This window comes from Betta splendens, chromosome 13 (assembly GCF_900634795.4).
Source record: "Betta splendens chromosome 13, fBetSpl5.4, whole genome shotgun sequence".
In the NCBI taxonomy this organism is placed as follows: Eukaryota; Metazoa; Chordata; class Actinopteri; order Anabantiformes; family Osphronemidae; genus Betta; species Betta splendens.
In genome coordinates this window covers 17,550,361-17,563,984 of record NC_040893.2, presented here as the reverse complement: position 1 = coordinate 17,563,984, position 13,624 = coordinate 17,550,361, and the positions used below count along the sequence as shown (strand labels likewise).

The 13,624-nt window shown below is 47.5% G+C and overlaps 1 protein-coding gene across 2 annotated transcripts in view; it reads right to left on the bottom strand.

Annotated features, from left to right (window-relative positions):
- frem2b (FRAS1 related extracellular matrix 2b) overlaps positions 1 to 13,624 on the bottom strand; it is a 46,104-nt gene that overhangs the window by 3,625 nt on the left and 28,855 nt on the right. For both annotated transcript variants that reach the window (XM_055513933.1, XM_029170709.3), the window contains exons 7-23: positions 9,151 to 9,300; positions 8,119 to 8,328; positions 7,807 to 8,004; positions 7,555 to 7,719; positions 7,206 to 7,388; positions 6,985 to 7,115; positions 6,694 to 6,849; positions 6,221 to 6,524; positions 5,956 to 6,087; positions 5,152 to 5,483; positions 2,047 to 2,239; positions 1,863 to 1,967; positions 1,625 to 1,752; positions 1,406 to 1,540; positions 1,049 to 1,175; positions 431 to 618; positions 206 to 352 (exon numbers count right to left, since the gene is read on the bottom strand). In XM_055513933.1, coding sequence (XP_055369908.1) covers positions 206 to 352; positions 431 to 618; positions 1,049 to 1,175; positions 1,406 to 1,540; positions 1,625 to 1,752; positions 1,863 to 1,967; positions 2,047 to 2,239; positions 5,152 to 5,483; positions 5,956 to 6,087; positions 6,221 to 6,524; positions 6,694 to 6,849; positions 6,985 to 7,115; positions 7,206 to 7,388; positions 7,555 to 7,719; positions 7,807 to 8,004; positions 8,119 to 8,328; positions 9,151 to 9,300 — 2,984 coding nt within the window. The remainder of the gene's footprint in view (positions 1 to 205; positions 353 to 430; positions 619 to 1,048; positions 1,176 to 1,405; positions 1,541 to 1,624; positions 1,753 to 1,862; positions 1,968 to 2,046; positions 2,240 to 5,151; positions 5,484 to 5,955; positions 6,088 to 6,220; positions 6,525 to 6,693; positions 6,850 to 6,984; positions 7,116 to 7,205; positions 7,389 to 7,554; positions 7,720 to 7,806; positions 8,005 to 8,118; positions 8,329 to 9,150; positions 9,301 to 13,624) is intronic.

Genomic DNA, 13,624 nt, shown 5'->3' with positions numbered 1-13,624 from the left:
ATGAGACTGAACTGTTCACTCGGACTCCATTTTCCATGCGGCTGCAGAAAGTCTCAGCTCGGTAGTTTTTATTCTCACAGCTTTTTAAGAAGGAAAAACTTTATGGGATTCGCACTCGTGTGTCTTCACACAAAGTGCAACATACAGCAGTTTCCGTGCAGTTATAAGCGGCCACACGAAGCCGTAAGTTGACTCTTCTACTGACCTGGAAAAGGGCAGAGGAATCTATTCTGAAACCGTCCGAACCAGGTTGTCTCACTAGCGCCAGGGCTCCAGGGTCGTCCACCGCCAGGAAGGCGTTAAACGCTACGCTGCCGAAGGACCGGGCCTGCGTCTCCGGCTGCGCCTTGTCCTGAAGTTTGACCCCAAAATAAGAGAGTGAATGTTCAGATTCGAAGGGACTGAAAGTCCACAAGCCGCTGCGACTCACAATGATCTTGAATCTGTAGAGGAGAGACGGCGCGTCAGCCAGACAGCCAAACTCGAAGTTGCTGGGGTTGTATTTAGGGACGTATCCATCAGTTCCCGTACACAGGAACACTTTCTCAATGTTGCAAATAAAGGAGTCGCCCAAGTTCTGGACCGGATCCACCATCACCCGACCGTAAATTGTGTCACCTGAGGGGACAAAAAGAAAATATTTTCATCCAGTTCATGCTGTTTTTTTCTCTTATTTCTAATTTGCTCAAATAACATTTTTAAGACCAAGATTACTACTTCTGCAGCTACTTTTCTATTTCTTTTGGCACCAAGAGCTTCTCCACTCAGTTGGGCGCCAACTTCAAGGACTTCTCAAATGTTTCTACAGTCTTGTTAAGAGAAATAGGATGCATGCTGTCTGAATCAGCTTGCTTTGGAAGAAGACATGAAAGTGGTTGAAATGACACTTCACAGACGTTTTATCTTTTATCCTGTTTAGTCAGGAATTCATTTCTGCTAAATCAACACTTTCACACGCATCCACTCGACTACAAAAACCAGTTGGACCTCATTAGGTTTTGCTTGCATGCTATATTTATTATTAAAAGCCACGACGGTAATGTCCTACCCTGTGAGTAGGCAGTGTCGCTTTCGCGTTCAAAGCCCATGGAGCCGTCTGAGAGCCAGAGCGTCCGTTTAGACAGTAAGATCATCTGCGTGTTCAGACTGAACTCAGCAGCCACAGGGTCACTAACCTGGAAGCACAAAGAAAGCACACGGACACACACTCGTCAAGCTGAATTCTTCTCTATCGACACATGTGTGAGCAGTTCAATAATTTATCGCTCGTGCTCGAACGTGCAAATAGTTCCATTGCCGTAAACAGAAACATCAAAGCTTTTATGATGTGAGAACTTGTTTTGTTTTCTTCATATTATAACAGAACAGTAACAGTAGTGCTCTGAAGTTCACCAAAATAAAATACCTGCTGAAAGCGAATATCCAGGTCAAAGGTCAGAGGCTCTCTGGGGTTGCAGACAGGAGGGATGGTGTACTCCAGGCTGGGAGGGGACGTACAGGGGATCAACTTCACTGTGTACGCGCCAGAGTAGTCACGCACCTGAGAGGACGGTCAGGAAGACGTAGATGTCACGAACTGAAAACAACGACATGGATGGTCTCCATACAAAAAGTCTTTGCTTACAGCAAAATCTGAGACGAACGTCCACTGTTGGATGGGCTGGTTGTAAGTTGGCTCATTTCTCACCAGGCTGAGGTTAAAGGTCAGTCCAGCGTGGTCCGGACACATCACCATAGACGTGAGCGGTGAGGCTAAATGAAAACACATGTGTTAAATGAGTAGTTACAAAATAAAACACCTCAATTCGGATGAATGTGAACAGGATTGTATTGTATAAAAGTCTGCTACATCCTGTTTGTACCTGGATGTGCAAACACAAAGAGGCCTCTGAATCGAGCTTCGGAGCGGAAGTTGACTACGAGTCTCCCCTGTCCATTTATACGCATGCTGGTCGGATAGAGGGCACCTGTAATAAATAACCATACAACTTCCATCAATCAACACTGAACCTCATAGGAACACGACTGTGTCACGTCCTCCTGTACCTTGTAGTTCAGACTCTGGTGGGCTGCCGATGCCATCTCGCCATAAGATGGCAGTGTCGTACACAAACGTGAGCCTCAGCTCAGACTGCAAGTCGAAATGCTGCCAGCCCCCAGCTCCCACGGGGGAGTGGAAGACATAGGACACATGGAGCGGGACTCGTAGGGTCACGTAGGACTGGACCAGGTTCAGCACCTGCAGCCAGAATGAACACGCTGTGTCAAAGAAAATAATGACTCATCCACAAAGATCAACTTTGCTGTGGAGAAAGCATAAGGACACCATGAATATTGTGGGCGAGTAACTGGATGAGTAACTGGGTGATTAACTGGGTGGGTGCTGCAGACATTTACCGCTTTAATGAAATCACCTCATATGCAAATGTACGGATCAGGTCCCCTCACTGTTTTAGCTGCCTAACTGTCTCTCTGTGAGAGAACAGCACTAAAATGGTCCCAGCATTCCAGGTGGAGGTCCTCAGAGGGAGTCGCTCTGGTATCTGCACTTTCCACTGACCTGTGAGAGGTACCTGCCTGCACTGGCTCTGTGTTCATGTGGAGACGTGCCTGTGCCTCCAGGCTCTGAGAGCTCAGGCAAATGATTTGCAGAATAGCCTTCTGACAGACACGGCGGGGTCTTAATAGATTCCCGTGGTCCCGCTAAGCCGGGCGGCGAGCCTTGCGCTGTGACACGACACTGGCCTCGACCTGCACGGAGCCTGTCTGCTCGGCCTCCAGCCCTCCTTCAGAGGCCGACTAATGTCACAATCTGTGTATTTCCATTGATCTTGTCTCACAGATTCTGAAAATGGACCTGTGGCGCCTCAGTCCATGCGTCTACATGCTGTCTTTTGCTCTGTTCGGCAGTAACCATAGCAACAAAATCTACATACAGAGCTGTACAAGAACTGAACGTATACCCATCTCCCCCTCGATGGCGGAGTCTTCAACGCAGACGTGTGGACCTGGGCCAAAAGCGTTCATCTCTATAATAACTGAGATATTCAAATTCCAAACAACTGCATTACCTGTAGTCCATGTGTTCACTAAGGAATGAAGGCTAGACTAGAAAGAGGCGGTCAACCCACTCCCCGGTAATTGCAAGGCATATGCACATTATCGATTTCTGACTTCAAGGTTTTCTACAGGCTGAGGAAAGCTGATGCTTTACTGGCAGCGGGCTTCCTACTTGTCAAGACATTTTCCTGTTGCATTCAAGTTTGTATCGTGTGGCAACAGGCCAGAAATGTACACTTATTGAGGAAGGCTGCTATCAGCCTGCTGATTCCGTGTTATTAATGAAACCTGACGCCGTGGAAAATGAGACGCTCCCATTAATAAAGCAGTTCACTGCAGTGACACTTGAAAGCTTGGGAACCCCGCTGAACCGTCTGCAGCACATAAAAAGATTTTCATCAATTCCTGAAATTTATGTATTAGTTTGGAAAAATGATCCATTACGTATTGATGTGCCAACAAATGATATAAGATAAGGAAATTAGAGCGAGGTGCTGTATTAACCGGGAGGAGTCTGGGTGTTGTTTTGAAAATGAAAATCCTTTTCATTATTTAACTGTGTTCATAACAAGCCAGACATTTAGACAAGAGTCATAACTTAAACCACAAAGTTGCTTGTACTGTACACCACCATTACCCCTCCCCTTCAGTGGTCACGCAAAGATCAATGTGTGTAATATTCAGTAAGGTCACCTACAGATATATTGGAAACCAAAGGCCTCCCATAAAGCAGCTAATGTCAGTGCTCATGAGACCCCCATCAGAAAAGCATTAAACAATAATAGCGTTCTTGGCAGAGATTCAGGAAAAAATACTCCCCAAAATATTATTGCTTCCCATCTACAAATTGCTCAAGGCCATGATGCCAAAGGCTGAGGATGGTTGCGACCAAAAACGAGCCTTCCGACTTGAATCGGTATCATTATGTTCAGCAGTGTTTATATTACATACATTAATAGCAAGTCCTTGAAGATTAATGCATATTAGTAGTTTCCCCGTGAGAGAACATGTGACATGTCATTCGTTTCAACTGTTAGTTACCACAAGCAAAAAGAGACTTTATTGAACTAAAACCCAGTAGCAAAAGCAATGGTTAAAGCAGTACCATTGTCAAATCAGTCCTGATGTAAATCCTACAGACGTATTGTAGAAAGACCTGAAACAATGTCAGCTAAAATCCCTGGACTGAAGCTATTTTGCAAGGAGAGATGCGCCATCTCTTCTAGCAGATAAACAGTAACAACAAATACTTTATGTAGTTGAAGTCACAGCTGCAAAAGGGAATCAGAGCGGTAACGTCTGAACTAGTTACAGAACTCAAATCATGTTTTAGATCATTTATACAGGAGCAGAGAAAAGTCTGGCTCAGACGCTTTCAAGCACCGCTGTACTATATGCACTGTATACGCTCAGCCAGTTCAAGTAGTTCCAATGCTGTAGCCTTTAATGAATAATCCTCAGCAGGGAGCACAGTGGAGGTGTTCACCATGAAGTACCTCATGCTCTCTACCAGCCCTTCTTTATCACACGCTGCCTTAATTAACTACAAGTCAACTAACGGTGGTTTCCAAGGTGAATGCTAATGTTGAAGGCTGCGAGGCATGTGTAGCAGAAGGACACAAAGCCTCCTCCCTCCAGTTCCACGTTTATTAGCTGCTGCTGCTGCCGCCGCTGCTGCTGCTGCTGCTGCAAGCGCACTGTGCACCGAGCAAAACAGACAAATAGGAATTTTTATGAGGCTGCTGCTTATTGACTTGCAGCGCTGACAAGACAAATAACCGGTCCTATCAGGAACGGGAGAAAAAGGAGTGTTGGGTTTGTCATTGCTACAAAGGTTAACGGGGGCCTCCAAACAATAATGATGATTTCACTGGAGTTTAGTGTGTACTTAAAAGGAAACCAGAGGAGCAAATCAGCGACTACCACGGTTGTAAATGATTAATTGTGGCGGCAAATCCAGGTGGATTTTGCACATTGCCCACATTCTTATCCTTGAGTTGTTCCCCTGCTTTGTTAAACTTGTTGATTCCATGTCCAAAGATTACAAAAAGCACCCGAGTTGATCTGGAGCTCAGAGGTGGGATCGCTCACCTGTCCATCGGTGCCGATGGTGCCTCCGCAGTCACTGAGCAGCTCCGACATGTCGTAGTAGCTGGTGAACTCCCACAAACAGGCCTCCAAGTTGAGGTTCCGGTAGAAGCGCAGGGCGCTGGATCCCCTGAGGGAGGCGCTGTACTGGTAGGGAGCGGTCTCGCCGATCACCTCAGGGTTTTTGGTGGCGTCGGTAAGGAAGCCGTGGCGGGTCTGGACCTCGGTGTAGTCCAGCAGGTTGGAGCAGCGATGGTGGCCGACACGGGTCCCGTCGGGGCTCAGAGTCAACTCAAAGTTAGACAGGGGCCGCGTGGACACCACAGGCAGCATACCTGGACAGGTACAGGGGAAGCCTTTCAGGCTGTGCACGATACACCACTGTTCTACTGTACACGCTGCAGCATGTGCATGTGTGTAGCACGTATTTAGTGGTACTGGTAGGATTCAGATCCAGTACATGCTTACTACTCAAGTGGGATTTACTGGATTTTCTTTTTAGTAGTTTGCCAAAACTTTCATATTCAGTTAATGTTTTACCTTCAAGGTGCTAATTAATTCTGAAAAAAAGATATTTGATTTCTTATTTTCTTATTGTCTTTTCTTTGTTTTGGCTGAGCTCTTTTTTTAAAGACTGCTATTAAAACATATGCAGGAATGTTCTATTAATAATTAAGAACAAAGCACCTGGGGGCCGTTTCTTATTAAATGATTTTGGCTGATCAGGTAGATAAGAGTGGTTTCCAACCAACACCCTGAGATCCTATCGCTGATGAGACTTCCTCCCTCCAACCATGATGCTCCTACCGTCCATGTGAGGCATGGTGACCGTCAGCTTGATGAGGTTGGGGTGCTCCGCGTCCTCGGCCCCAGTGTAACGCAGCCTGGCGGAGAAGGGCTCGGCGCCGACTGTGCCTGCAACACGCGGCTGACACAACCCTGCAACCACGCCATCAACAAACATCAAACGCTTTGTTTCCCTAAAAAGCCCCGCGGAGAATTATTTTATCTCCCGGTTCTCTCTCGGAGCAGAACTGCACACACGAGGCGTGAGAGGACGGGCTGCGCTCACCCCTGTCTGTGCTGACGGACACTATGGGGCTGCTCAGCTCCAGACCTTCATCCCCGTTAGAGTTCACGGCCCTCGCAGCGCACTGGACCCTGGAACCAGCCTGAAAGTAGACTGAGTCCAACGTGATGAGCTTGGAGGAGGTGAAGAAGGTGTCAAAATCCACCTCCCTCATCGGGCTGGTGACCCCGTCTTGGCCGGTGGGGGCGCTAACTAGCCAGCGGTAGCGAGTTAAGGTGTTGTTGATGGTCTCGCTTACGCAGATGGATCCTGTTTTGTCATAGTCTGGGTACTTGGGGTTACAGGCCTGTGGATGGGAAAGAAGACTGTGTTTAGTGAAGTGGACCCACAAGCAGTAAGGTGTGGACCATCCTGCATACGTAGATGGCCTACGGAGATAATAACTGTGTAACAAGTGTAAGTGTGTGAGTGGAAAGGATCAGCGTGTATTTTTTTGTTTATGGACTGGGACGTACAGTCACACAGATGACAGGGTATCCAGCTACTGGCAGAGAGTCTCTGGTCCTGTGCACGTCGTCATAATGCAGCAGGGAAACCACTCTGGGCACTGAGGGGAAGGTGACGTCTGCCATGCTGTTGGTCTCCTCAATATAGATTATGGCTTTGCTCATCTGTTGATTGGCGAACAAGGGCAATTAAGGTAATGTCAACGGAGAACAAATCTCTGCCACCCTGCGACGCGATGGTCAGCGGCGTAGCTGCACTCCTGTCACTTCAATTCTGCCCTCATTTGTCTTCATTCTCACCTTTGTTTCCGCCACCATGTTCTCGTCGGGCTTCAGGTGCACCGTGAACGCCTCCCTCATCTCTCTGACACCGTCATATAGAACCTCCACCTCCACATAGTGCTCTGTGTCACCCGCTTTGAACACAATCTCTGCCAAGGGAAGGAGAGAATTGACAAATATCTTTCTAGCAGACTGCAGACAGGCGCGTGCAGATAAAGGTCCCCGGCAGTGTTATTTACCCTCAGATATAGGATGGTAATCCTCCCCAGAGGTAGCGGAGCCGTCCTTCGTGTGAACACGGACGACAGAAACCTTGGAGGTGTCACCGGCACGCAGTACTGGGATCCTCACCGCAGACACTTGGCCGCTTATCTTCGGTTCACTCACACTGAATTTGGTCTCTCCAAACCTAATAATGGCCTCTGAGAAAGAATGGAATACAGTTTTCATAAAGCTAATAACTCTAAAGCAACACATAAACGCCACTGTGCGTTTCTGAACTCGTAACCATGGCACCTGTAATATTATGAAGACTCCATAATCACATAAGAATTGTGCACATGGCAGCTACAATCAGCGCGTCCTTACTGTCGGCGTCGTCTCTTATTTTGATGAGAGTCTCTTTCTGGAGTCCGACGGATGCTCCGAATGGAGAGTCACTGCGGGGGCTTCCCAAAACAAGACGGAGTTCTTCCTCCTCCTCATGTTCTGTGTCATCAACTAGTATCAGTACACAAGGCTTCTCAATCTCTCCTAAACAAAAGACAGGTGAAAGATTTTGGTCAATAAAAAAACAATCAATCAAGAACACAAAGAAACTGCCGGGCCTGACTACAGCACCTGGTAGGAAGGTGATGATGGACGCATCGGTGTTGGGCCTTTCGTTGAAGTCCATCATGACCTGGGCGGTCCCCTGTCTGCTGTAACAGCGGACTGTGGACCTGTAGTTGATGTCACCACTGCGATAAACAGTAGCTGAGATCTGCCCAGCGTCCTCATTGCCCACATACACAGCGTCACGGAACTGCACCTTTGGCACTAGAACAGCATGATTAAACCCATAAATCAACTTCACAAACGCAGCCCAAGAGTTATAAATCACAGTGCACCTATCCGAATACGTCGGGGGCTACAATCGAGACCTTCACTCACGGTCAGAAACTGAGTCGTTGATGAGAACCGTAGCTTTGCTCAGGTCCCCGAGGATCCCGTTCATGGGCATCCTCAGCACCAGCTCGAACTTCTCGGGCCCCTCCAGCACCGGTCGACCCAGGTCATCCAGGACGGTCACTCGGATCGTCTGCACGGTGACCCCCGGAGCGAAGTCCAGATTCCGGCTGATCCCTACGTAATCCTCACCAGCTGCTCAGAGACACAATATATGTCAGGCCTGTATCAAAGAGCAGGGTTCTGAGCACACAGTAGCACAGATCTCATTTCCACGACCATTATCTTGTTACTTCATAATTCATTTGTGAGCGTCAGCCAGAGAGCGAGATGAAAGGGAATCGTCTGTGCTGACAAAACGACGCTTTCCATCTTGTGGCCGTTAACCGCGAGTAGATGGAAATGCTGTGATTAAAGGAGCACTGCAAAAAAACTGGGTATGTCCCTGACTGCAAACAGGTTGCTCATTCTTTGAAGAGTCCAAGTAGCGAGCGCTCACCTTTAGCCCTCAGGCTTCCTTCACACGCTTATGACCCAGTTATGGATGCATGAGTGGGATTACATTTCTACCACCGTCACATGATTAGATGCAAGTTATTTTTATAGTTATAACGCAGTCAAGAGCGGAGATGTTAGGGATCTGTGCAAGAGGAGGACAACTGCCCGGAGGCATGAGATAATAGAGGCTGTAGGGCAGGTTTGAGGAGAAAGAAGCCAGTCTTAGAATCCAAAGCACTCAGCAACCTCAGGCTGTCCTCGCTCAAACCATCATCAGCTTCACAACACTGTGCAGATCTAATGCCTACAGGGGAAGAGCCCAGCAGAGAAGCCCTGCGCTCCCTCCATGTTTACATTCTCCAGGTCACTCACTCAACACATCCAAAGGAAAGATTTGAGCTCAGGAGAACAGTGAGTGACAGGGTGACGACGTAGGGCTATTGTTTTCTGCGGTTTCTATTCCTCTAAGCTCTAAATAGTAGAAGCTGTCAGAGAATTGCACCTTGCAGGGACACATACCCTCAGCGGAGACAGGATCTGTCTTCCTGGAGCGCACTGTGACAGTTCCTGCTTTGGAGAGATCAGTCCCCGTCCTCCACACCTGCACCTCCACAAAGCCATCGCTCTCATCCACGTGGTAGTCGTTGTTGCCGAAGTAGAAGACAGGAGCTGGGGAGGAAGATGAGTAAAGGTACACAGGGAAGGAATCCACAGTCGTCTTTTAGTCATTTTCCAACAGGGTACTTAAAGTCCTTATGAAATTGCCGACTTGACTCTGTAATACCTCTGATTACTGAGGAGTGACTGAGTGAATGTTTCCACCGACACACCAGCAGGTAGTCAGCGCTGTAATTGAGGCCTTTAAACAGCCCTTTCTAACTTCCTGGAATGGTGTTTTGGGGGGATTTCTACATCTACGGTGATTATTAAAAGACAGAAAGCAACTGAGTTTCCCGGTTCTGGTCTGCATGAGCCTGTTAGCGAAGCGTACGCTGCTTTGAGAGTGATGGGTCTGAAAGCCAGACAGGAGGCCTGACAGGAGGTCTGGGGGATGTAGAGTTTGAAGTGCCAGCCCAGGCCTGCCTGACTGCAATTAGTGTTTCTACTGTACGAGCTGAGATTCCACCGCAGCCAAACTCACCCACTGTTTAACCCGTTGCGAGCGTGTTTCCCCTCAGCTATGTACAACATGTCATGATGTGTGTGAAACGGTTCCTTAGGTGCCGCCAGCCATCACAGAGACTGTTTATACAGGAACCACAGGGAGCCAGTCACAGTCCATCAATGCAATACACAAATAAGAAGCTGGCAGGAAGATAAAGCAAAGCTATTTTTACATACACAGTAGTCTCATTAACATTTTGAGCAATGCTGATTAATGAAGCCCGTGCCCTTTAGAAAGTGACTGACCAAAGAATAAAACAACTTACTATGCAGTCACGCAGTGTTGTGGCAGCCTGCACCTACGGAACAGCAGCTAGCTGTTTCTCATCATCGCAGCGTGAGAATGAGAAAGGGAGCGAGGATGTGGAACTGAGAGATAAAGGCACTGAACACGAGCAAATCTATAGCTCCGTGACTGCTCTGTGCGATTATTATATTATCTAATGAACCCAGAAAATTGGAGCAGGGACAAAAGAGATAAGCTGTCAGTCAACTGAGCTGCCGCACAATGTTTTTATTAATAGTTTAATACTTATTAATAGTTTACTATTTTGATCTACATAATGCTTTTCCAACTAGGTCTTAGATGATTGTGACATATGATGAATGTGCTTTGGTGTTTCTTTATGTAGCAAGATAAAACGCGTTAACCTTTAAGACAAAGCTTTACGCTCAGTAGTTCTAGGAACAGTCAACGCTGCGGCTGAAATAATCTCACTTCCAAGAGCAGGCGAAGTGCAGATCACTTTTATGTTTTACTGGATCCTGGAAGCAAAGACAGGGGAGTAAGTGCTGGAACAAGAGGCTCACAGCTGCCAGGAGTTCCCCCCACAAAACAAAACAAAGATGGTTTTGGCTACGTGCACCAGATCCCAGCAGCAGTAATCAGATCTACTCGCCTTAGGTTGGCAGCAGGAACCTGCGCCTTGTTGTGCGAGTCCAGTAATCAGATAAGGTGTGTGCAGCAGACAATGAACTTCAAACAGCTCTGGTCCATTAAGGGAAAGGTAAACCACTAGCTCCTAGCTTTCCAGCCTCCTACACCTTCCTCACCATGGATGTAAATGAAGATGAACGTGAATTATATACAAGATACTGAACAGTTCGTCTATCAAAAATTATAATCCTAATTCCTGTTATCTCTGAATTCTGAAATCAAACTTAAAAATATAAATGTTTATTCTTATGAAGAATATATACTTAAACACTTATTTGAATGAGGAAAAGGAAAAAAAAACTTAAGTATGGTCATTGTCCTGGGTGATTTACTTTGCATTTGCCAAATCCCAAAGCAGGAGGAAAATATCTTTACTGTTGCCTCTATGAATATAATAAAAGCAGGGGCACCGGGAGAGACACAGCCATCCCTAAGGGAAGCGTTAAACTCCCAGTGACTGCTTGATTTCACTTGAACTTTGCGTGACATTCCCACAGCGCTAAGTGGCTTCGCTGACGGTGAGACTCAATTGAGCCCAGGCAAATGCTCTTATGCCCACTGTGCACTCGGCACGTCTCCCTTCAGCAGCAGACGCGCACAAAAGCATCTCCGTATTCAAAGCAGAGGAAGGATCGACTTCAACCCTCGGCGACTGCGACGAGCGCTTCGACGTTCGAGGCGTCTTAACGTTGTTGATTAAAGCCGGCGTTCCTCTGCTTTGGTTCTTGCACATCTGTTTATATCAGAATGAAAGGGAATCCAGGTGAGACATAATGACAGGCTTTGGAGGTCCCCTCTTGATTCAGGATATGACTCGCCCATACTTTAACAGCTCATAATCACACCTAAATTTACAGGCACCTGACACAAGACTATAAATACATGTGTCATGTCCTGGTGTACAAGCATTCTCATGTCTTACACCCCCAACCACCAAAACATCTTCCCGGATGCACAGTCGGTATCAAACAGCAATTACCTCAGCAAGAAAGAACAAGTTCCTCCAGAACCTTCACAAGCAATGAAATGACGTACACTTGACCGTTTGTGCACAGACGGTGCTGCAGCTACAGGTCTTGAACACCTTGGAAACTCCGTACGCATTGTGTATGAAATATACCAACATCCTACTGTATCTAATAGCCTGGTCTAGAGTTACATACTGCAGCACAAGCCACACAGCCAGGGCCCCGTGGAAGTGTCACCATCCAATTATTTGCACCTGGGTTTGCAGAGTCGCGTGAAGGGTTAAGTGCATCCCTCGCAAATCCCTCAGCCCACACGAACAAGCAGCAGGGATCACAGGTGCAGCAGGCGGACAATGCTCCCGGAGCTCCTTCACAGTCGAGGCTCTTAGGCCAGAAGCAGGGACGCGATGAGGCCTGGATGTGGGCGCCTGGAGGCAAGGCTGCAACTTTGCCCCGACACCCGAGCCTTTGGGCGACATGCTGTACTGCTAACTATTCCTTCACCTGTGAGTGGAGCGTTAGAGCGCTCTGCCTTCCTGTGAAGCAGCAGCTTTGTTTAGTTCTGCAGTCCTTTTTGTCAGTGATATTAATTCCTGTGCAGGTGCGCGGTGACTTCCACTCCAAACAAAGCTGAGTCTCCATCTGTGGGTGAGGTCGTGCTAATTAGTGAAATAAATGTTTTTCTTGGAAACAAACCACGACGTCTCCTCTGTGGCTCAGGCTTTAAAACTGGCTATTGGTGCAATAAACCTCAACTCATTTGGGTGTAGCAGCTATAACCGTTCTCGTTTTAGAATCCCATAAATTGTCAGATTAACATCAGACAATACAGGCTCCAACTCCTGCTGCACTCGTGTGGGTTCCTGGCTGTTTGTAGGTGGCCAAGTCTGTGAGTTTGCACGAAGCAGTGAGTGGATATATTGATGCCCTGTGGCTCCTAATTTCATCATCGTGTGCTACTTGGGTTTGCTGGCTTGGAAAGGAGACATCTTGCTGCAATGCATTTTTTGCCGATACCAGTGGCGTGTGCTTCATTCGAGCCCAGTGCAGCCGCTGCGAGCCCTCCTAGGGAGCAGACCTTTCACAGGTGGGGACAGGTGCTCAGCCAGACGCCGACTCCTTTCTCACATCCTGCACCCGCTGGACAGCTACAAAGACGGATGCCTCCTCGTATGCCGTTCCATATATAGTGGAGGGGAGTGAGGGATTTGGATTAAGAACTTACATCTAATAACTGGGAGGTGGGAGGAAGTCTCCTACTGCCTACTGTTCCACTGTTCCAAACAGGGGAATGGTCTTGTTCTGTGTGCCTCAGAGCTATTTACCGCTTACTTCACCATCAGTGCTCTTTTCATTATCACCTCCTTCAGGGAGATATGGAGGCTTGACACCGCCCTATTTCTCCCCACGCTTCACGTTCCATTTCTTCAGTGGATGCTAGCAGCCTAAACACCTCTAGCACCTAATCCAAATTATGCTTCGGAGGTGTTGCTGTGCAAGCTTTACACAAATTACCTGCCGTGTGTGTGTGTGTGTGTGTGTGTGTGTGTGTGTGTGTGTGTGTGTGTGTGTGTGTGTGTGTGTGTGTGTGTGTGTGTGTGTGTGTGTGTGTGTGTTCAGGCAGCCGATCAGATGTCAGGTACTGTTGTTACCATAAGGAGCCAACTTGGCAGATAATGCGTGTACCTCCAGACACAATTTCTCTACATGTCACATTGTTGGAAAAGCACAAATGCAAAAATTCAAATTATAGAATAGCAATTAAACAATGTAAATGTATGTTTCCGCGAAAGCAGAGAGTGCATTGTGGCCTTTGCAGTCGTGCAGCGTAGCGGCGCCCCTGTTAGTTCGCCGCTTTCTGAAAACGGATATGCATTGCAGGATTCTGATTGTCACTCAGCCACCACGACAAAGCCGGAGGCAA